This window comes from Cuculus canorus, chromosome 4 (assembly GCF_017976375.1).
Source record: "Cuculus canorus isolate bCucCan1 chromosome 4, bCucCan1.pri, whole genome shotgun sequence".
Lineage (NCBI taxonomy): Eukaryota > Metazoa > Chordata > Aves > Cuculiformes > Cuculidae > Cuculus > Cuculus canorus.
The window spans coordinates 46,193,098-46,216,650 of NC_071404.1; the positions used below are offsets into that span (position 1 = coordinate 46,193,098).

The window sequence follows — 23,553 nt, forward strand, 5'->3', positions numbered from 1 at the left end:
TCAGCCTTTTCTCCTCCAGGCTTCTTGTAGGCATGGGGCTACAAGAAAGCTGGGGAGGGACTGTTTAGAAAGGCTTGTAGTGATAGTACCAGGTGCAATGGTTATAAACTGAAGAGGGGCAGATTTAGACTGGACATTAGGAAGAATTTCTTCACCATGAGGGTGGTGAGGCACTGGCACAGGTTGCCCAGGGAAGCTGTGGCTGCCCCATCCCTGGAGGTGTTCAAGGCCAGGTTGGATGGGGCCTTGTGCAGCCTGATCTGGTGGGAGGTGTCCCTGCCCATGGCAGGGGGGTTGGAACTGGATGGGCTTTAAGATCCCTTCCAACCCAAACCATTCTATTCTATGATTCTATTTTTTTAATGCTTTTTAAATTTCCATTGCTTTTGTTGGAGACCAGTGGGGCTCAGAAGTACTATTAAAATTCCAGGTGAGATTCTTAAGCCTAGAGAAGAATTTGAAGCTACTGTATATAGACATGTCATACATTAGAGAGTGATTTGTTGTTTATTTGGGGGTTGGAACTGGATGATCTTTAAGGTCCCTTCCAACCCAAACTATTTTATGATTTTAACCTTCCGCCCCTCATTTTGTGAGGTTCCCTGAACAGGTTTTATCCTTGAGAATACACAAAGCAACATTTAAAAGCTGTAGCTGTGCTAGCCAAAACGATTTCAAAGGCCGAGGATTTGCACAAAACCAGGCTGACCCGGACGCCCCCATTCCCAGCGAGGGCAACCGGCGCTCCCGCAGCGCTCCGGGCCAGCTCCCACACACCACCGGCTGCCCTTGAGAAGGCTGAAAGCTGCCCTCTCCTGGTCGCTGCCCGTCACTGCAGCACCCACCCCGCGGCGGGAGCGAGTGGCCACGTCAGCCGCTTGCGGGCGGCTCCGGCGGCGGCCGCGGGACTCGAACACGCCGCAGCCCCGCCCGCGGCGACCACCCTGGAAAATCCCGCCCCCTGCCCCGCAAGGCCACGCCCCATTCGCGTGGTCACGCCCCAAGGAAGACCACGCCTCTGAGATAGGTCACGCCCTTAAGATAGACCGCCCCCAAATATATATCACGCCCAGCTGACCCCGCCCCATAAGCCCCGCCCCAAAACGGACCCCGACCCCGACCCTTCCGGTCTACTTGAGCCAGCCAGCCCCCCCCCCCCCCCCCCCCTCGCAGTACGTCATCTCCGGTGCGGCGCGGCGCGGGCGGCGGAAGTACCTCCATAGCGGTGCTAGCGGAGCTGCGGCGGTGAGAGCTCAGCGGCGCCATGGTGGAGGTGAGCGCTGAGGGTGGTCGGGCCTCGCTGAGGCGCGCAGGGCGAGGCTGGACAACGCGGCCAGGGGCAGCGGGGCTGGTTGGGCCCAGGAAGGCGCAGGGCAGCAAGTCTCCTCACCACCCCCCCCCCCCCCTTTCACCCGCCCTCACCCCCTACCCTCATCCTTCCTCCTTCCCCGTTTGGTACGAAGGCGGCTCTGTGGGGATGGACCCCGGCGGCGTCCCGGCCCCGGCGGAAAGTGAGGTGCAGCGAGGAAAGAGTGTTTCAGTCGCCTCTGCCTCGTGTGGACCGGGGTGCTGATGCCGAAAATGCCGGCAGATCAACGAGTCTTAAGACTGGTTTTGGAGTTTCAGAAAGCAAACATCCTATGTCAGTCCTGGGCAACTCCATCAGTCGTGTGCAGCGAGACGAGAGCTGAGGACAGAATATATTTTGTGCTTACATGCACATGTGTAAATTTTCTCAGTAATCTTATGTCTATTCCACTACTTTCTAAGAACTCTTTTTAATGTTATTATGAACTTTGCAACAGTCAGAACTCTTGCTAATTTGGAGCTTTGGAGCCAACTCTGCTTGACTTTGTATTTGAGATAGGGAAAGTCTTCAAACAGAGGTGAGTACAGAAGAAGAGGCATTTGTTTGGCACAGATCATACTTTGCACAAGACGTTATCATCTCTAAAGAATGAACAGTGTCTGAAGAAACACTGTTTGGAAAAAAAAAAGATGCTGTCAGAGGGACATTCTGCCTGATTTTCAAAAAAATAAAATTACTTAGAGGAAACCTCACTCTACTTGAGCTTAAATACAAAATATTCTGCTTTTTATAATAGCAAATACTTATTGTGTCAGTGTGGGTCCATAGGGCTGGGGCAGGAGGCTGCAGCAGGTGGCAGGTCTGCTTTGCCATAGTTAGGCTAGGTGCAGAATTGGCACTGGGAAGGTGATGCTGTTATGCTCAACCTCGGTGACTTACCAGGTTTGTGAGCTAATGAAGAGAACGGTAGCTTTTTATGTGAGAATTTGGAAGTAAGGTTGGGGAGAAGGCCACTGGTTTTATAGGTCTTGGAATAGTTACTGTGGGGTGAATATCATGAACCTCTAAAAGCAAATGTTGTTGCCAGGATCTTAGAAGAAGATAGGAAGACTGTTTGCTATGTGGCACTGCTCACTGTTTTCTATGGGGTGGTGTCTCTGTCAAAAAATACTTAGAGATGTGTTCTCCTTATTGAGGAGGTGTTATGTGCTGTTCGTGTGGTGATTTTGGCAGCTGATGTTGAGTGGTCATTAACTACTGTAATTCTTATATTTTTTCTCCTGTTGTATGAAATTCTTAACTCAATTCCAGATGTTGGGTTCGTACTTAATATCTGGTGCCTGTAGGAGCTCACCGAGCCAGACCAAAAAACTGCGTGTAGGTGCTACTGAGTTAGGAGGGCAATGGTCACAGTGAGTAAGGTAGCTCCCAGGGCAGGAAAACAGAACCTCGCAGGAGCTTAACGGAGAATCATCCATGTAGACTCTTGGAGACTGTGCAGTTGACTGATATCCAGTGTTAAAAGTTATGAATGTAGCTTCTAGTTTGTTGCTATTGCTTCTGTGATGTACAGACCAGTACGTGCATGCAGAGCATTGGTTTTGTACCTAAAACAAGTAGGCAGAGAGTTTTCATGATTTTATTTTTCTTGTCCATTGGGAGGAATATATTAGTAAAAACTGGGTTATTCTGTTGATAAGCAATATTTCTATATAAGTTTATAGCTTTTTAATGCTGCTTGGTAGTTCCTAAATGAGATTTTTAAATATGTTTGGATTTTAGTAACAAATATAAATTATTAAATTAACTAGTTTTGTCAGGTTTGGTCCCAAGTTTTATCTCAGTAAACTGTGTTCTGGTTATGTAAAGTGACACTGTGCACAGAAGATGAGTGGTTTGTTCTTTTTATGGTGTTGGTGGTGACATAAACTTTACAGGAATGTTTTCAAGATTGGTTACTTTATTGCATACATATGAAAAGGGAACTGGAAAGCATGAGGTGAAAAAGCATGCGTGCTTGTGGATTTATCATATAGATGCCAGTGCAGCAAGTTTGATCAAAGTTTTTGGCTTTTCAAAGTCTTGACAATTTCTAAAAAAAGGGGAGTCTTATTTTGAGTAAACGCTGAGTTAAAACAGTTAACAGAAACTTTTTTTTTTGTTTCCAAGAAGAGCAATGTTTTCTGTGAACTAAATAGTGCTCTATAATCTAACAATACTGAAGTCTGAAATTACTACACAGTTCAATTTGTTTCCATTTTCAGTTCTTCGTTTAATTATGAATGTCTTTAAATATTCTTTATTTTAGGAAGTCCAAAAGCATTCTGTGCACACACTTGTGTTCAGATCTTTGAAGAGGACCCATGATATGTTTGTAGCTGATAATGCCAAACCTATCCTATTAGATGAAGAAAGGTAAGTACTGCCATCAGTGAATTACTGGTATATCTCAAAGCTCAAAATTATAGAATCATAGAACGGTTTGGGTTAGCAGTTACCTAGTCCAACCCTCCTGCAGTGAACGAGGACACCTTCAATCAAATCAGGTTGCTCCAAACCCCATCCAACCTAACCTGGAATGTTTCCTCCCCAGGTGTGAGACCTTGCACTTGGTCTTGTTTAACCTCATGAAGTTCACATGGACAGATTTCTTGACCTTGTCCAGGTCCCTCTAGATGGCATCCCATCCCTCAGGCATGCAAAATGCACCACTCATCTTGGTGTCATCTGCAAACGTGCTGACGGTGCACTCAATCCCACTGTTTGTGTCATGGATGAAGTTATTTTAGTACTGGTCCCAGTACAGAGCCCTGTGGGATACCACTCATCACTGATCTCCTTCTGAACATTGAGCAATTGATTACTACTGTCTGGATGTGGCCATCCAGCCAATTCCTAATCTACCAAACAGTCCACCCATCAAATCCATATCCCTCCAATTTAAAGAGAAGGATGGGGGCAGGGGGAGGGTGGGCATAGCAAAGGCCTTAGAGAAGGCCAGATAGATTACAGCCATGGATATTCCCTTGTCCACTGTTGTGGTCACTCCATCATTGAAGGCCACTGTGTTGGTCAGGTAGGACTTGCCCTCAATGTGGTCATGCTGGCTGTCTCTGATCACCTCCCTATCCTCTATGTGCCTTAGCATGGCTTCTAGGAGGACCCAGTGATATTCCCCAGCATAGAGGTGTGGCTGACACGTCAGTAGTTCCCAGGGTCCTCCTTTGTATCCTTCCTAAAAATGAGTGCAATGTTTCCCTTTTTCCAGTCACCAGGGACTTTACCTGACTGCCATGACTTTTCAGATATCATGGAGAGTGGCTTGGCAACTACCTCAGCCAATTCCCACAGGATTCTGGGATGTGTGTTAGTGATAGCTCTGTCCAAATCAGAAGTTCAGATATTTCTGTGGAGTTAACAATGTAGTCTTGAGGGAAGAAAATAATAGAATTGTAGAGTAAGTTGTATAAAACAGCCTCTAAAATATTTTGAAATGTAAAAACAATTAAAAAATCAGGATTTAATCAAGGTTATGCTTTACTCTTCCAACAGTCACAAAGTAAAGATGGCAGTCAAGCTGCGTACAGAGTATGGCTCAGTGCTGCACATGCCTACTCTTAAAGAAAACATGAGAGAAAAAGGGGGCCCAAACACCGAGGATCCTTATGGACAGAAACAATATTCTGGAAATCAAGGTTAGTTTGCTCCTAGTGTCATTTTGTGACAGTCCAGTTACGTAAAATGTGAAGAATGCAGCCCAACATTGATCCAATGGAGATAAAGAGGGAAATCAAAGTATCATGTTTTAATTGTCTAGGTGATTGCTGGTTTCTGCTGCTGTGTGTGTGACCTGCTCTGTCTTCCCCTGTTTCCTATTTGAATGCATCATTTGCAGTGCAGTACAAAATTTAATCATTAATATGGCATTTTGTTGATCTTTAGGACAAGAACTTGAGTATTTGATAACTGGTACACATCCATACCCACCTGGTCCTGGTAAGTAAAATTCTGTGTTTGCATGGGATTTTTGCCTTTTTATTAGAACTAGGCATCCTCCATCCTAGCAGGAGAAGGCTTCCTGTTGCTGTGAATCCATAGGTCGTCGTAGTTGGAAACGCCATTCAAGTCTCTTTATAGTATAGGTGCAGACTGCCATGGCTGATAAATGTTCTGGGGTAGGAGGAGGATTTAGGTACATATACAGTGCTGTTTTCTGCTCTAGGAATTGTGTACCTGTGTATGTCGTAGAATCAAGATGGAAAGCACTTGGGCCAAAATAAAAATTTCAATCGATTTAAGTCACGTGTGAAAAATAATGTTCGTGAATGATGGGATTAGGTATTAGAGGTGTGACAAGCACTTGTTGGCAGATGTATGTGTTTGTATAATATCCTTTTGAGGATTTCTTAATGCAGTTGTCTTTGCTTTTGCTGTGTTATTTTTTTCAAGGTGTGGCTCTGACGGCTGACACTAAGGTCCAGAGGATGCCTAGTGAATCTGCAGCACAGTCCTTAGCCGTAGCACTTCCTGCTTCTCAGTCCAGGTATTGCTGTGTTACTTCCTTAACACTTGTAATCTGTGTGAATTTCAAGGTAAAACGCAGGTCAGGGTAAGAGATACTTTGGGTATTTTAATAGTCTGTTTTATAAATGTTTTAAGAAGCTGGCCAGGCATCATTTTTCTATACACCTTTTTCTTGGATGTCATGAGAGGCAATGGGCAGAAGTTGGAACAAGGCAAATTCTGTTTAGACAAAAGGAAAAAGTGAGGCTTTGTAGGTGTCTCTTATCTCAAGGTCAGGCACTGGAGTATGTTGCCCAGAGAGTCTGTGGGATGTCTGTCTTCGGAGGTGTACAGCACTTGCCTGAATGCAAGCCTGTGATGCTTTATCACTTAGTGAAAGACAAAGTTGATTCCAATCCATCAGCCGCTTTTGTTCAACCTAGGTTGGATGCAAATCGGACAGCTGCTGGTGTGGGAGATATTTACAGGCATGCTGGAATATCTGAGCGTTCACAGCCTCCTGGGATGTCAGTGGTGAGTTTGTTGGACATTTAATATGGAAAGCATGTAACGGTCACCATATTGATTCTGGATTCACTAGCGTGTTGTGTGGAGACCTCCTGACTGACTAAATTTAGTCAATGTTGAGATGTTGGAGGGAGAAGGCTTTAGATTTTGGGCAAAGCAGTAACTTACAAAGTGGTAAGAGTAAATTTCCTTTTAACTTACAGGCTATGGTAGAAGGTGGTGGGAACAAAAATTCTGCGTTAATGGCAAAGAAGGCTCCAACCATGCCCAAACCTCAGTGGCATCCACCTTGGAAACTGTACAGAGTGAGTTACAAATGTATGGCATGAACATGCATATGGAAGTAAATGAATATTTTGTGTTCTACAAAGATCTCAAAGCAGAATTTTTGCTTTTTGTTCACAAAAATGAAATCAAATGATAAGTGATTGCAATTAAGTTGTGTACACACGCTCTGTCCTTAAATTTAAGAGAGATTAATTTCCGAACGTTTTTCATTCCATTTAGTAAGTTATTTTGTCGGTATTATTAATTTTAGCCTTTTATTTACGTAGGTTCAACTGCAGTATGATAAGTTCATTAAAGATTTTTTCTGTTCTTGTCAGATTCTTTCATAATGGAACTGAAAGACAAAGTGCAAAATTTGAAACTAGTAACGTGTTAAAGAAATACTCCAGCAATGTTAACATAACGAAATAATCTGCAAAAAAAGCTTTTAAGCAGCCAGCATCTGAGTCAGCCAGACTTTTACTTGCTGTGAAGATGGGGAATAAGGGTGAAGACTTCAATCACAAAGTGTCTCTGCTGTTTGGATTGCTTGATTTCTAGTCTTGTTTTTGAATTAGTCTAATTTGACTTTTATTTTTATTACGGAGTACTAGTAGGAAATATTGGGGAAAGGGCTATCGCTAAACATTTTGGTGATGAGCATGGCAGGGTAGCTGAGTTGAAGGGAAAATAAGCATGTGTATTGGTTCAGATACTTTAAATTTTTCAAGTGGGTCTATTTGAACTTGTACATCTTTTGCTAATAAGATAAACCCATGAAAGATTTAAAGCAAACAAATGAAATATGCCTACTTGTTAGGAGCACTTTATTTTCAGAGAGAGACTGTAATTACAATTCAATTCATACTAATGGTACGTCAGCAATTTTAGTGGAGGCTTGCTTTCAAAATCCTTGCTCAACAGAATGGAGTCTTGTTCAAGCAACTTGGAAGTAGAAGCATAGATGGGAACACCAAATGTGGGTTTCATCTAATCTTTTGCACTGCCTACATTTTAACTGGTCTTCCTAAGCTTGGTTTGAAGTAATTTCTGAAAGATGGGGACTTAAAATAGGTCATATGAATTATTTCTTAGCTTTCTGGCCTGGGAATGCGTTTCTTTTCCTAGACTACGAAGAAATATAGACAGCTGTCTCAAATGTTCATGGCTGTGGTCTCATCTGTTCAGAAGAATCCACTTTAGCTTTCCGAAGTATTTCTGCCTAAGAGCTTTTGTTGTGTTTTAGATCTTTTGAAATGACTTGTATGACAGTACGTGAAATATGACATCCAATCAAACCAAGCGTGGGTTTTGATTTTAGCTGTCTGACTTTGGGGAAATTAGGGAAGCAGAAAGGCTGTTATAAGCAAGCCATATTGGTAGAGCTTTTCTTGTGAGATCCATCTCCAGTTTATTAGAAAGCTCTTGATGTATTCATGTTACTCCATATTTGGGAAAAGGAGGTGGCATGCTTTAAGAGGTTGCTGTTATGTGCTGGTGTGGTTTAATAGCCAAGATTTTACAGAATTGTTCCTCAGCTGTTATTGTATAAGCACTATACAGCAGCATGCGGAACTTCTGCTTAAATATGTTTTTTCTTTGCAAAGCCTCAAGTGTTAAGCCACAGTGTTAAAGACTCTCGGAAGATTTGAAAAAGTTGCTTATAGGAGTAGGGTCTTTCTGTACTGCGCTTTCCCTGAGTCTGGTTGGTGTATGACATGTAAATTTCTAGTGGTCTCTTCATTTAACTGAAGTAGAAATCAAGCTCTCTTCAGATCTAATTTTACATTTGAATTTTTGGGGAACGTGTTTCTTAATGGATACTAACAAATTCCAGTGTTGGAGAATGAGAGTTATATTGACAGATGTGTACTGTTTCTCATTTAGAAAAATTTTTGGTTTTTCTAAAGGTTATCAGTGGTCACCTGGGCTGGGTGAGATGTATTGCAGTAGAACCAGGAAACCAGTGGTTTGTTACTGGCTCAGCTGACAGAACTATTAAGGTAAGAAGTTGAAGAAATCGCCAGCAAATTTTGTGGGGAATGTTTGTTTGGTTCTTCGGTTATTTAAAAATATCTTCGGCCCTTGGAAAATACTTCTTGGTTACAGCTTACAGAATAATGAATTGCAGAACATTTTTTTTCTTTTATTACCTAGCTGTAGAGGATTTGTAGAGTATTACTTCTTGAGATTTCATTATTGTGTGGTAGTAGCTGGAGAGCAAACCTTTGTTGTAATTTTTACCTTAAATTGCAGCAGGATCTATTACATCTGGGCTATTTATCCAGACTATCACTATGTAGCCTTTGCTTGTCTACCTCAAAGTACTTATTTTGATGCAGATCTGGGACCTTGCTAGTGGCAAATTGAAACTGTCTCTGACGGGACACATCAGTACTGTACGAGGGGTGATAGTAAGTGCAAGAAGTCCATACCTCTTTTCTTGTGGAGAAGACAAACAAGTGAAATGCTGGGATCTTGAATACAATAAGGTAAGCTGTAGTTTCTGCAGTTGGAATTAATTGGTGATGGCAAATACAAAAATCAAAGCATTTAGAATATTCTTCCCAAAATCCATTTAAAGTGAGTGTACACTTTTTTGTTCATCTAGGTTATCAGACATTACCATGGTCATCTAAGTGCTGTCTATGGTTTAGACCTGCATCCAACAATAGATGTATTGGTAACGTGTAGCAGAGATTCAACAGCACGAGTAAGTATAGCATTGTTACATTTTAACATCTTGATATGTCAGCCTGTTTCAACATTTTCGGTTTGTGAAAGTGAATACTTAATAAAAGTTGACGTGGATCAAGATAAAAATACTCAGATGACTTACGTTATCTTGTGTGGTTGATAATACTCAAAAATGCAGTGTCCAGGAGAATATTTTATTTCTTAGTCTAGAAAGTAGACTAAATCCTATGTGTAGAATCACTTAGTATTTAGAACATAGTGTGGTTTTATGGTGACTTTTTAAGTTACCTGAACGTCTAGAAATTCAGGCTTCCCTTAAAATTTGTTACTGGAGACAGTTGTGTGATGAATTGTTGGATGAAAAATACAACCTAATGCCATTGTTTTAATCTGTAGAACTATGGCAGGGAATTCGTATAATCAATGACAGTGCCTTAAATGTTGAATATGTAACTATTATTGAACTTTGTGACTTATTGTGAATTTGTAGATTTGGGATGTGAGGACGAAAGCCAGTGTGCACACACTATCAGGACACACAAATGCAGTAGCAACAGTGAAGTGTCAAGCTGCAGAACCACAAGTTATTACAGGTATAGTGGGCATGATTGCACAAGTAACGTTACTGTAAAACATAATCATGAATGTATTTGCTCAGTAGTTATGTGAGGTTCATAGCGTTGTCTCTGTTAATTTATTGAATTTCTTTTACTAGTTTTCTGCTGAAAACGGGCCATGCAATGGTTATTTCGTACTATTAAAGGTATATTTAAGCAAATATAGCTATGCATTATTTGAATGTTTTTCTGAACTGCCTTTGTTTCTGGTGTTTACTCTTTTTTTAATGTGTATTGGGACTTGAATTTTCTGTCATATTTCACAGTTCTCCTCAACTGACTGAAGAAGTGTCTGGCACTGTGGTTAAATATAAAGTTAATCTTCTTTCTCAATGTGTCAAAATGTAGCTTTGTTGTATAATTACTTTGTTCTTCAATTTCGAGCTGCATAAAAAGACTATTACAACACAGCATTGTTCTCTTCTGAGGTAGCATTAGCATCGTATTTTCATAACAAGGGTAATATTTTTGTCTTTGACATGTAAAGATTTGACTGCCTTATCAAAATAATAATAATGATGTAGAAATCATCACATTGATTCTAGCTTTTTATTTTCTTCTCATTGCAGGCAGTCATGATACTACCATACGACTCTGGGATTTAGTGGCAGGAAAAACTCGTGTTACTTTAACAAATCACAAGAAATCTGTAAGAGCAGTAGTGCTACATCCAAGACAGTAAGTTTTCCTTATTCTTTTATACTTTCCCCGTTTATAACATTGGATGGTGACAGAAAGCCAATGGGAGTGATGATTTAGAATGGTAGGCATAATAATATAAAAAACTGATGAGCTTAGAATGCTGTAAAATGTGCTTACTGGTTCTCAAGTATCTTTACTACACTGATTGTGCTCCCCAGGTATTAGAATTTGTGTGCATTAGGAATCCTGAGAATGGTTATATCCCACAGAATTTCTTATGTATGTGCCTCTGCATTCTTAGAGAGATGAGCAACGCTGGGCTTTTAAGGCTGATAATAAATATGTAACTGAATGATTGTTAGCAGAAAGTGGTTTTGCGAAATGGCACATATGTGAATAATGCTAAAGGAGACAGCGATTGATACAAAGGGAATTTTTTCTAATATGTGATTCACTGCACAAGACGCTTCAATCTAATTGGCCTTTAAAAGAAACTTCTTGACAGTATTTATTCTTTGAAGGGGTTGCTGGAATTGACCTGAATTTAGATGCTGTAATTTGATGCATCAGCAGTTGTCTGTTTAGATAAATCGCCATTGAAACAGTGGAGAAAAGCAATTTGCATAGAGCTGCAGTATCTTTGATGGGAGAAAATTTGGATCCAGTCTGTATACCTGAAAACTCATAAGAGTCTTATGATATACCTGTTAGCTGTACCAGAGAAAAGCCCTAGTTTTACTTCTGTTCTGAAAAAAAAAATTAATGAAAATCTGCTTTTAGATTGATCAATCATACCACTCTGGGAAAAAAACTTGAAGTGTTTTTATCACAGTAGCAACTGTCAGCCTAGGATTTTTTTATTGTTCAGTATTTCAATATTTTTCTAGTATTCTAATGTTTTTTCCTAATCCGTTTTTTTTATTTGAATGATTTATTAAATAGTCAAATTGTTTAGCCATTGTGGCAATTGAAATTATTTCTACAGAAATTTGCATGTGCTACCCAAATAACCTTGTAATGGCTTGCACGTGTTAAAATTAGGGAATTGATTATTTTGGGGTAACTCAAGAAAATATTCTGAATTTCATAGTTCACTTTTTTTTGTAGTACATTATCCTTGGTTGTTTAGTTGTGGAACACTAGCCAATACTGGTTCTTGTTTGGGATTTGCTGCTTCCCTTCCTGATACCTTTGTTGGTGGTGGCCTTTTACCTGAAAATTTGCCAAGAAAAGCAAGAGCTTAATTGCATTTTTAATATTTGTTTGTGTATTAACATCGTATATGACATAGGATTTAAAGTTTAGGTAGTCTGTGGAACAGAAGGGAAACAAATAGGTAATTCTTTGCTTCATAAGATTGCTTCATTTTATGTGAAGTAAAAATGTCAGAAAAGCAATTTAGTATTAAATAACTTTGCAACTAGCATTTAACAGTAGTTTCAGTGAAGGACTTCTGCTATCCGTATAACTATTTTGAGCTTTAATGTACTGTTCTTATTTTCTTCCAGTTACACATTTGCATCTGGTTCTCCAGATAATATTAAGCAGTGGAAATTCCCAGATGGAAACTTCATTCAGAACCTTCCGGGTCACAATGCTATTATCAACACACTAGCTGTAAATTCCGATGGCGTTCTGGTATCTGGAGGTAAAAATAAGAAATACATGTTCATATTTCCCCTCTCCACTCCACCCAAGACTGGAGATCCTTAGACAAAAGGGCTCGCTGGGCTCTCCTTTGTCTGGGCCTCTAAGGCTGCTACAGCATACAACTTGATTTCATAGTCATTGTTACTGAGCTGTACACAAAAAATGTGTTTGAAAGGATTCCTACTAATCTGTAGGGAAGAGATTTCCTCTTCTTAGTTGCCTGCTGCTGCAAGGCTCCAGAGCCCATTCTCTATGAGCTCCTCAGTCTGAATCAATAATGTCCCCTTAGGAATGATGTTGAAATTGGAAGCTACCTGGAAGATATCTGGTTCTTTCTTGACTGCTCTCTCAGTACATGTTAGTGCAGTGAGAATGGATAGAGGATATGTGAACTCTTCCCTGTTTTGTTTTTTTATGGAGTACAGATGCACGAGTTCTGTTGTTCTGAAGTTTTTGCACATGTTTTCTGATGTTATATATGCAACATTTAAAAGACTGATAGCTAATCTCTACGTTTTGTTTGGTTCTGTGAATCAAAACCATGTTTACTGAGAAATAGTATATGATCAAGTGTTCTGAAAGTAAGAAGCCAGCCACTTGGTTCTAGTGCCTATGGGAGGGGTTTGCGTCTGTGACACATTGATTCTTTCACTTAAAAGCATCAAGGATTTAATAACTATCTGATTCGTTAGAGTATTGTTAGTGGCCTTGGAGTTCCCAAAGTCTTGGAACTACTAGTTCATGCTAATGTATGTGTGTTGTGAAGGTAAGAGGGGAATCTTGAATGCTTACTGTATATCATTGTGAATAATTTTGTCAGAATGCTTATCTCGTATTGCAGGTGTATATATAATTATTTATTTATTTATATATATATTAGTTACCCAAGCCCTGTAATGATAATATTCTGGTGGAAGTATCTGTTACTGAAACTGTAAACTGTGATGTCTCTGAGGGTTTTGTTTGTACAAGATGAAGTACATATGTAGGCCTTTCTTAGTGACAAGCTTTTTTGAAAGTAGCTTCTAGAAATCCCAAATGAAATCAGATCTTTTCATTAAGGCATTAGGTCTACATAGTAGGGAGATGCTAAGCGTGTTTTTAGTGTAGATGCTGTTATAAGCAGGAAATAAATAAGTAGTGTAGAAGAAGGAAGTGCTAATTTTATAGTTTGAGAGGTGAGTTCTAGAGAAAGAAACAGCCTGAGATTGCATCGGAAAATGGAGTTAAAGCAGGAGGGTAAACACAAATCTCTGAGGTCCTGTACCAGTTGCTTAATCACAAGATTGTCCTATTTAATTAATATTTAATTCTTTATTAATTTGAAGACACTTATAGAAGGTCTTTGTAGGACTTTTTTGTGTTAGTAGTAGTTGAGGCTTTAGAAAAACCTGTTTCTTCTCCACATGAAAAACCTATAATTTCAGTAATATATATTTGTGACTTTTTAAAAAATTAAAATTTGAATATTGATTTCCTCCCACTTTACATCCTCATATTATCTACAGGAACTTCGAAGTTGATGCTGAATTAAAATAGGTTGTGGTTACCTTGGAGTAGTTTACTGTACAAACGCTCATCTTGAAACATCTCAATTTCTTGTCTACCTGGCAGCTGTGGAGAAATGTTTAATAGATCTGTTTTGATTAGACAATGGAAGGGGGTGGTTTTTGTAACTGAAAAACTTAATTTGAGATCATCCTTCTGAATACAGAGTTCAAATTGCTGTGAATACCCTGAGCTGATGCCAGTAGCAGTAATACTGGCAGTGGTTCAATCTGTATTTGACATAGAACCTCTGCACGCATTAAGCTTATGTCCCCTTACAGGCTCCATGATGTCTGTAATCTTTTTTGACAGGGTGACACCTCTATTCAACTTTAGTCGAGGAACTGAACTGGGTGCTTGCTATTCAGAATGCCAGTCCCTAATGTGCTTCTGAAGCAACTTGCTGCAATTGCCTTGTGATGTAGTGTATTCTCTCTCTGGGTTATGTGATGCAGAACTGGATGATATTTTGAGGAAGCTTCCATCCAGCACATTGAACAGGATCAGCACCTATTGACTAAGAGGGGAAACCAGTAGAAAATTGAGTAGTATGCTGAGTTATTCTACATGAATGTTATAGCTGATGTGTTCATGATGTATTAATTAGGTGTTCATTATACTGTTTTTAGAAAACCTATAGAAAATCGTTCAAATACTAAGTATGTTTGTTTTTTCTTAGCTGATAATGGTACTATGCATCTTTGGGACTGGAGAACTGGGTACAATTTCCAGAGAGTACATGCAGCCGTACAGCCAGGCTCTTTGGACAGTGAATCGGGAATATTTGCTTGTGTTTTTGACCAGTCAGAAAGCAGATTGTTAACTGCTGAAGCTGATAAAACCATAAAAGTATACAAAGAAGATGAGACTGCGGTATGTAGAAGTGTCTTTTCAATATACTTTTGATGAAATCAAATAATTTTAAACAAATGTTACATCTATCAATAAGAGATATTACACAGGCTTGTGTAATCACTGTTTTTGAAATTTGAAAGCAATGCGGATGTGAGGGTTAAAAGGACAACAGCTAGGTTCTGCACTCCTAGCTTCTTATGAACTGCTAGAGTACAAATATATCTCACGTCTTCTGTAAAAGTCCTTTGTGATAAAAGTTTGTAGAAATCTTAATACAATAATGTACATACTGTTTGAAGCCACTAAGAGATCGTGTATGACCATATCAATTAAAACATGGGAATTGGCAAAAAGATTACATTTCAAAGATTTATTGTACTTCTGTATGTGAACTAGAACTATCATTTGACTTGACAGTTTTTAGAATTCAGAGTACATGGCTTATTTTCAAGCTTATTCTCAAATCTGGATCCATTTACTAATGGCGAAAACAATGGATTATTGGATAGTTTATTGGAGAATGATTTCCATATAAAGAACATAAGGATATTCATTAAATGTTGGAATTTTTTCATTAATTAGACTTGCAGCAACTCTTAGATATAAAGGAATAAGGAAAGTTTTATCCATTTTCCAATCAAGAAAACTGTAGACTCTGGCATCTGCTGATACTGCCATCTGCCGAGGTAGATATTGCTGCAAGGTCTTAGTCTGGAATTCCTATTCCTGTGCTTCGATCACTGTGTTTTTCAAATGCCATTAGCAACCTGATTTTTGTGTCCTTGTTGCACAAAAAAACCAAACCAGAATGAGTCTTGTCATATGCTTCAGACAGTGGGATGGTATAAATTTTCATTTGGTTAAATACATAGCAGATTAGGTAATTATGATGTTACATGAAATAGAATATATATACTATGTGAGTACTATTTTAAACTAAACCCTAGTAGTTAAGGGTAATTCGCCTAGTTAAGGTGAATTACAAGCTAATCATCCTTATGAGATTTTTCTTCTTTCCCCTTAGACTGAAGAGACTCATCCTGTCAGCTGGAAACCAGAGATTATCAAGAGAAAGCGATTTTAGTGCGGCAATGTATCTATGCTGTAATTTTGTTTTGGCTTTCCTGAGAGCATTCAGTCACATCTTGTTCTGCCTAGAACAGTAGAGTGGGACATCACCTAAGTCATTGCTATTTCAATGTGTTTTATAATAAATTTGATTTCTCTTTCCTTTTGTCTCTTTTTGGTGTGGTCCCAGCAAACCATTTTCAGTTGTTAACTTTCTCTTTATGGAGCATGCATAGTTCATGAAAAGGACAGATGTGCAAGTGCTTACTCTTTCTATGAATCTGTTGAGTGCAAGTCTAAAAATATTTTGACTGGATTTTCTGAAAGAGCCCTGCTTGACTCCGAATTAACTGCAAATTTATGCAGAGAAGCCATCTACTGGAAATTTCTTGAGTGACGCTTTTAGATTTTTAGACCAGTACTGTTTACTCTACATATGCTAAGTATATACTGTAATGGAACAGTATATATACTCAATTACAAAGTAATAAGTAACGACGGAAGAAGCAGGACAATATCATAACAACATAGTTTGCTTTATAAACACAGGCACTGAGCATTGCCAGTCCTGTGTTATTGAGTGAAATGGATCTTCAAAGTGTTTCTTTCGGTAGGAAAGCTTTCATCTGCAACTACTTGTCTTCACTCGTTTCACTTCAGAGCAGACCTTTTGTAGCAAGGACCACTGCGAATCAAGATCTTCAGTTGCTACAGGGTTAGGAGAAGTTGACTGACTTTGTAAATCACCTGGGTTGTTTTAGTAGTTATCCAAAGCATACATGATGTTAGAGTATTGTCAATGCTTAAAATTGAGCTCTTAAGAGGAAAAGCTCTTAAGTCATTCCAGCATAAATTTTACATATTGCTGTCAGCTTGTGATGTTAGGAAGGAAATTAAAATTAATAAAAAAATTGCTGAAAGATCACTTGTACTCCTGAAGGGACAAATCTTGCATTTTGTTTACAGTCACATAACCAGCAGTAAACGTGTAAGCCTCCTTGCTACAGCTTATCTGTGCTGTCTGTGCTGCTCTAAAGCACATCCTCTTCATGGGAGGAGAAAAGCGTTAAGTCACCGAGCCATTCAGTTGTTGGCAACTTTGCTGGTGGTATTAATACCTGCAGTGGTGAGTGTCGTGCTGGGTAGAAGCTGAGAACTGTTCTGTTGAGACAGCATTGATAGTAAGCAGTTCACAATGATTATTTCTATTCTCTGCCAGTCCAACTTCTTTCAAATCTGGGATTTATGTTAGAGAAATTACAGTTTTTGCGATGTAACTTATGAAAACAAGTAAAACTAAGAGTTGTTTATGTTATGGGAATTTTTGTCTTTTCTTTTATGATGTGCAGGAGGTCTTGTATTTATAATTTGAATGTTTAACAGTTTTGTTTTAATGCAGTCTGTGCTGCATAAATAACTGAATTTTGGTTGATAGGTGTTGTCTAAAGCTTCACAAAAAAGAAAAGGGAGTATTTGGTATTTACAAGTTGGATTAAACGTGGGGGTTTTTTGGATGATAATTTGATTTTTTTTTTCTATGTCTTTATTACAGCTGTTTTTATTTTAACTAACATAATGGGGGAAAATACAGGTTGTGGCTTATGCGTGTTTTATACTGCTGCTAATATTTCGTTCCAGAAAATGATGAAGCATTGGGGTAACACAGAATTTTCTCGCTCACAGATAAATCCTCTGCAGGAAACCAGAGTGCAGAGGAGTAACTTGAAAAAGGAGATGGGTTATTTGTTGCAGATTGGGAAGGGGAAATTGGAATTCTTTAGCTCACAGTTGTAGTGCATCTTCTCTGGCACTTTTCCGCAAAAAACCGTGTTTATTTCACTGTTTATTCCTTTGAAGAGAGAGATCAAAAAGTCTCCTGCAGAACCCATGTTTCTTCCTGAAATTCTGCAGGAATCTGCTAGCATGGGGCAGTGATTACCAGGGCATTCTTTGTGTGCCCTGGGTGAAGATCTGGCTTGCAAATTAAACGCTATGCATTATTATTGGACTAATACTTGTCCTTTTTGGCTCCATAATATGCTGTCCCAAATCTATGTCTGATTTTTTGTTATAATTGTATTCTTTAATGTTTTACTTCAGTGCAGTTTTTTTCTTCCACTTGACAGTATTGTGAATATCATTGCACATCCTTTTATAAGCACTGTTTATGACACATTAAGATTATAAATTTCATTTAAATGCTTCTGTAGTGCAAAGTAAGCCTGGATAGTGAGTTGTGATACACATGTATCTGATTGTGTAGGACATAGTGACATTAGACTTGACCACGTAAGTCATCAGATGAAGCTAAAGAGGAGGATCTGGTCCATTGGATGTACTATCCGTGCTTCTGGAAAATGCCACACTGCAATGTCAGTTAAAGTGATGTTGAACTGGAATCTAATCTCGCAAAATAATTATTGTCACTTATTTCATAAAGTTTGATGTCTCCTGTATATGATCAAATCATTTCTACCACAAACTTTGGGGTTTGTTTTATACTGTACATTGTTGCAGAGAAGTAAGAAAGTGTTCTTTGTTATGTAATTAAAAATGTAACTGCTAAAAGTGACAAATTTTAAGATCACTCTTTCCTGTGTACTAAAGCATAAAACATCAGCTATGCAGCTAGAATGCTGTCGATGGCAGTGTGAAAGTTGTGCACAACAGTATGTCTTGGCGACTTAAAGGCTTACAGAAGTAAATAATAGCCAGTTTCTTTTTCATTCTGTTAGAAAACAATTAAAGTGCTATGCCTGATTTAAGTGACAGCAATTTAGCCATCAATAAACCTTCAATACAATATGATTTCATGTCTTTTTTCCATTTTGGATTTTGGAGTAAGAACAACAAAAAATACTGAACATGTATTGAAAGTCAAAGTAATTTCGGATTAAAGTTGACTGTTTCAGACAAAACAGTAATAACTATTTTTGCAGATCAGCTGTAACGTAAGGAAAAAGTACTGATGGTTGTTTTATGAAGAGCTTCCTATCAGCGTGAAGGGATTAGCAAAAGAACCCACAAAAATGTTCATGAATTTTCTGTAAGGTGTTTAATTAAAAATCCATTGGAACCTCTCTGGAGTGAACTGTTAAGTGTAGGACAGGTTCTGGATGGAAGCAGCATATGTGGAAAAAATGCTTAGAGTTAAACTAATATTGGTATGTCTTGCTGGGAGCAAATGAAAAGGATATTTCTGTCCGTGGCATGTAACTGAAAATTTGTTCACAACGAAATCAATGGGAGTTTAATTGATTTTTTTTTTTCCAAGTCAAGATTTTACTCAGTGGGGTGTTCTGTTTTTTTGTTTGTTTGTTTGTTTTCTTTCCCCAGCTGAGTTGGAAAAAAATGTCCTTTTTTTTTTTTTTGTACACAAGATACATCATTATTTTTTAGGTGAGGCTTCTAAATCTTTGTTCATGCACCTGTGAGGTGAGGATTTGGAAATTAATGCCAGTAAGCCTGATCTGCTGAAAAAGGTCAACTTGCAATTTCATACTATAAAATGTAGCACTAGATTAGCAGGGCTTAAAACTAGCGTAAATATGATTTTCTATAGAAGCTGTTATATGAGCAGAATATGCAGTTGGTGAATCACTAAACTCCTTTGAAAGCAAACAAGTCTTCAGCTGAAACGAGCTTGAAGGCTGCATGGAGAGAAAGAAGCTTTTTGAATTTGGTTTTGTTTGTCATTTGAAAACTTGGCAGGCAAGGAACTACAAATTTCACTGGTGGTCATTTAGATAGAGCTTGTCAGTTTGGGAGACTTCATCAGATGCTTCTTTCATGGCAGCAGCTAAAAATCACTTTTCTAGCCTTATGAATTTAGTTCTATGCTTAGTAGGTCAGAAGTTGGCTGAAAACTGGCAAAACGGTTGGATAAAAAATGGCCATCCCTACGTAAAGATGATCCTTCCAAGAATTTTGATGTGTAGAGGGGAACCTGCATTTGTCATCTGGATTTTCAGTAAGGTTCTGTAAGTAAGCTCTGATTGCAGGGCTAGCAAAATGCAATTGCTTCTGTGAGAACTTTCACGTGCGTTTTTCCTGTGCTTCTTTAAAAAACTAAGTTCATCAAGAGCACTTCAGTATTTTAATTTCATTGAGGATGTATCAGAAACTTCAAAAATATCAGCATAAGCATTCACAATTTCTGATGTTGGAAATTACTTGATGAGAGTTTTTTTCAGTAAAATGACCAGATCTAACCAAGAGAATTTTCTTTTAAGTTATTATGTGCTCTACCAATTGTTGTAAAGCCGCACTCGTACTTCTAGAGATGTATGAACAACTGTATAGAGTTTGCTTTGGATGGGAACTGTGGAGTTTTCTAGATGTGGACTTGTTTTTTTCAAAACATTCTCTTGAAAATCTTTGTAAAGATTTTGACTTAAGGGATTTGCAGGATCAGCCCTTAGGTGTTAGTGTTTTCCCATTGCTGCTTACATTGAAGCTACGGCTTTGTACTGTTTGGTTGTGAACCTTTAAGTGAGCAACATGTTAACTGCCTCCAGGTGGATGTTATCACCAGACTTTTGTTAACTTTTCTTTAGGGTTTTTGTTTTGGATTTATTGAGTACATGAGCCCCAGGTGTATAACTAAAGCATAGATTAATTGGGACACTTGCCTGCAAATTAGACCTTGAGAGTAGAAACAAGAACTGAGCTCGAGGTTTGTCTCCAGGTGAGGAAAACTGAAATCACTGACCAAAAAGCCTACAGTTTGCATAGGCTTGGGAGAACTTGTGGTGCGTTTTTTTTCTTTTCTCAAAAACCCTACACCTTACACTTGTGTTTGAGAAGTGAAGATAATTTGTGTGAACTGCTTGTTTCTGCCGACAATGACTCTTTCTGCTGCAGTAACAACTCATGGGCTTTTAGATGCTGCAAATCTTTGCATTGGGGTTGGGGTTTGCATTTTTTTTCCAGCTGATTTATTGCTAGGAGCTGAAGGGTTAAGCCCTCCAGAGCAAGAGAAAGCCAATGCAACATCAGTATGATTTATGAATACCGAGGGCTACAACTAGAGAAGAAAGACTTCCTAGAGACCAGATAAAGAGCTGTAATTAACTGAAATCTCTCAGGGAGGTGAAAAGGCTATTGGAAAAACCAACATGGGAAGAGATGAGAGTTATGACATCTGAAAGGAAATCATTGGAAACGTGCTACGTTTACCTGGCAGGCTGGAGGAGAGGAGATATTTTTGGATTAGATTAGTACTGCATGGGTGTAAACGAAGGAATGGGAGGGAACAATGCACTGGTGTGGATGCAGTCAATGGTGAAAATGAAAACACGGGCATGCTGATGCAAACTCTTTCGACAGCAACCTGTAAACGCATTTCTGAGAAGCACTGGTATTGTATGTATCTGCATATTATGGCACCATTGTGCTCTCAAGTATAAGTCAAGATACTTCCTAAATTTCTGTGGCACGTGAATTGCAGAGCAGAGTGAGGAGTCCAGAGGGGTTTGCTGCAGCAGTGAGATTTTTGTGGAGGAAGCATTTGCAGGTACCATTCTAAACCAGGCTTAAGAGTGAAGTGTGATGACTGAAGCCAAAGTTTGTGTTGTAAATAGCTTAAGAAGACAGAGCTGATTGAATATTAGGATTACCTTACAACACTGAGTCTGCTTCTTTCTAACAAGCAAATGGTGAGCTGTAGAATGAGATATGAGTTTATAGCTACGGAGTCTCATGCTAACAGGATGCATTGCTTTTGGGAGGCTATTGTGTTATAAATAAGGGTGTAGCTTTTGCAATAAGAAAAACTTTTGTGCTGCATCCAGGAGCGTATTTTTTTAACTAGGAAAAGGTACTAAGAATCTTAACATGGCTTCCAAGTAAATCCCCTTGACAAGCAACCTTTCTGCATTGACTACTGCTTTACAGAGAGCTGATCTCTAGTAATATAGAGGATGAACAGAAGAATTCCATACAAAAATTTGGACATGTCTTCAGCTGCCAGATGAGTAAATTTCATGTCCTACAAGTATATTAATGCTTTCCTGCTCATTCCATTTCTTTTCTTCCCGTGCAACACAGCAATGAACGTGCCTCTTTCTTTAAAAGCTTGGCAATGCAAATATGCTGGAATTGATAAGTTCTGTTAATGGCTTATTCTATTTTGGAACTGAAAATCCTAGTGAATGAGCTCTATTATTCCATGTTGCTTTAAATCAATTTTTAACAGAAAATTCAAAAGTAACTAGCAACTCAAACTGACCATGATAGCTAAATAAAATTGTAGATAAAAATGGTTGTTTCCAATTAAAACAAATATAGTGAAATATAGTATATTTCTCTTCCTGAGCAAGCCCATGTTTTGTGAGGTAAATGCCCTTCAGTTACATAAGGGACAAGGATACTACTCATGGTTTTATCCGTTTTTCGTGGTGTTGGTACATGTAGTTGCGAGGTCAATGATGCAGCTTTTCTCTAGCCATTAACATGAGACAACTGTGCTTAAAATGGCAAAGTGTTTCAAACTTTCACACACTGAAGAAAATGCCCACACGCTTTCCAGTAACATTGCCCTGGGGTCTAGGACAGTGTGGGATTTTTTTAAAGTATTCTCTCTCGCAGGTTTCAACTTCTCTGTAATTATTTTAGGCAACTGTAGCTTTTAATAGGGAAAACACAGAAATTGGAAGCTATCTCTAGCCTGAATCTCCAGCTGGATTAATTACAACTGGGTAACTCTTTTCTTCCTTTCCCCCAAACTTGTCCTGGCCTTCTTCCATCAATAGCATCCCTGTGGAGCCTGTGAGATCCTCAGCAGTTCCGGAGAGCGTCGCGTTGTCTAGGTGCAGTGTGCAGTGCTATAAAATGCTTTTCCAGGTCCCCCTGTTGCTATGCCTTGCTGCGTCGAACACAGTGACTGAACGAAGTCATGGGAGCATTTTGTGGTGGGAAGTTGTTCTTGGAAACGGGAAAATATTGACTGGATAAAAATCTTATTTTCTCTGCTGATACACAACATGCTGTTTGCAAATGGCTGTTGTCCCTCCGTCCTACCAGTTCTTCTCACCCAACTTGATTTTTGAGTCACCCTTCGAGTGATACAGCACATTGTGGATAAAATGCTCCCATGGTTGCTAGCAATACCCTGCGCTGGTTTTCATAACAATATCTGACAACAATTTTCACGTTGCTGGCAGAATAAAAGAGAATGAGACACACCAAAGGAAACCTAGACCAAAGTCAGGAAGATGTTCAAGTAAATCATGCCTATGGGCTTTTTCTCTTTAACCCCCTCTTCTACTCAGCATTCTGCTCACGCTTCATGCACGGTAACAGTTTATTAGCCTCAGTTTACTCTAGGATAAGTTGAGACTGACCCAGTTGAGTCTGTCCTAGCTAATGCTTTGTATTCCTGAAGCTGAGCAGGGGAAGATGTGGAAGAATGCCAAAATCTATCTTCTCGTGGAAATGCTGTCCTTGTGATGGGGAAAATGTCTAGCTTTTCTCTGGGTGTTTCACATACTGCTCTTTACTATTCTCAGTTTCTTAAACATCATAAATAGTTGCTATGAATACTGTAGTAAAGAGATCTAGTATTGCAGGTAATACAGGTCTTTAAATGGTGGGCAGAACTCCTATAAGTCTTAAAACTGTGTCCTTGGGAATATCCTAGGACGTATAAGGCTTGCGATAATATGGTATCTCTTACTACTAAAAAATCGCAGACAAAAAGCCACTATCCATGACGGTCACAGTGAAGAAATGGAACTTCCTGCTCCACAGTGTACTGCATCTCCACCCATGTCTTAAAAAAAACAGTCTGTTATTTTTCGGGGAGGGGTAGGGGTGTAGTAAATGAATGGCCAGAGCATAAATGTCCTCGTGCTGTTCTGTAAATGTATG

General features: G+C 39.1%; 1 protein-coding gene across 1 annotated transcript; it reads left to right on the top strand.

Moving 5' to 3' along the window:
- The first annotated feature begins 1,147 nt into the window (after nucleotides 1-1,147).
- On the top strand, nucleotides 1,148-16,698 carry PLRG1 (pleiotropic regulator 1). The gene is made up of 15 exons (XM_054065971.1): nucleotides 1,148-1,273; nucleotides 3,618-3,724; nucleotides 4,862-5,004; nucleotides 5,252-5,305; nucleotides 5,759-5,852; nucleotides 6,256-6,346; nucleotides 6,544-6,645; nucleotides 8,518-8,610; nucleotides 8,950-9,099; nucleotides 9,219-9,320; nucleotides 9,795-9,897; nucleotides 10,491-10,599; nucleotides 12,072-12,211; nucleotides 14,441-14,634; nucleotides 15,641-16,698. The coding sequence occupies exons 1-15, from the start codon at nucleotides 1,265-1,267 to the stop codon at nucleotides 15,698-15,700; spliced, it is 1,551 nt and encodes a 516-aa protein (XP_053921946.1). The 5' UTR covers nucleotides 1,148-1,264; the 3' UTR covers nucleotides 15,701-16,698.
- Nucleotides 16,699-23,553: the final 6,855 nt, after the last annotated feature.

Bases quoted from the DNA above. Each gene is read 5' to 3' on its own strand.
- PLRG1 (XM_054065971.1), top strand. The intron at 8,611-8,949 runs GTAAGAAGTTGA...ATTTTGATGCAG, and splicing joins CAGCTGACAGAACTATTAAG to ATCTGGGACCTTGCTAGTGG. The intron at 12,212-14,440 runs GTAAAAATAAGA...GTTTTTTCTTAG, and splicing joins TGGCGTTCTGGTATCTGGAG to CTGATAATGGTACTATGCAT.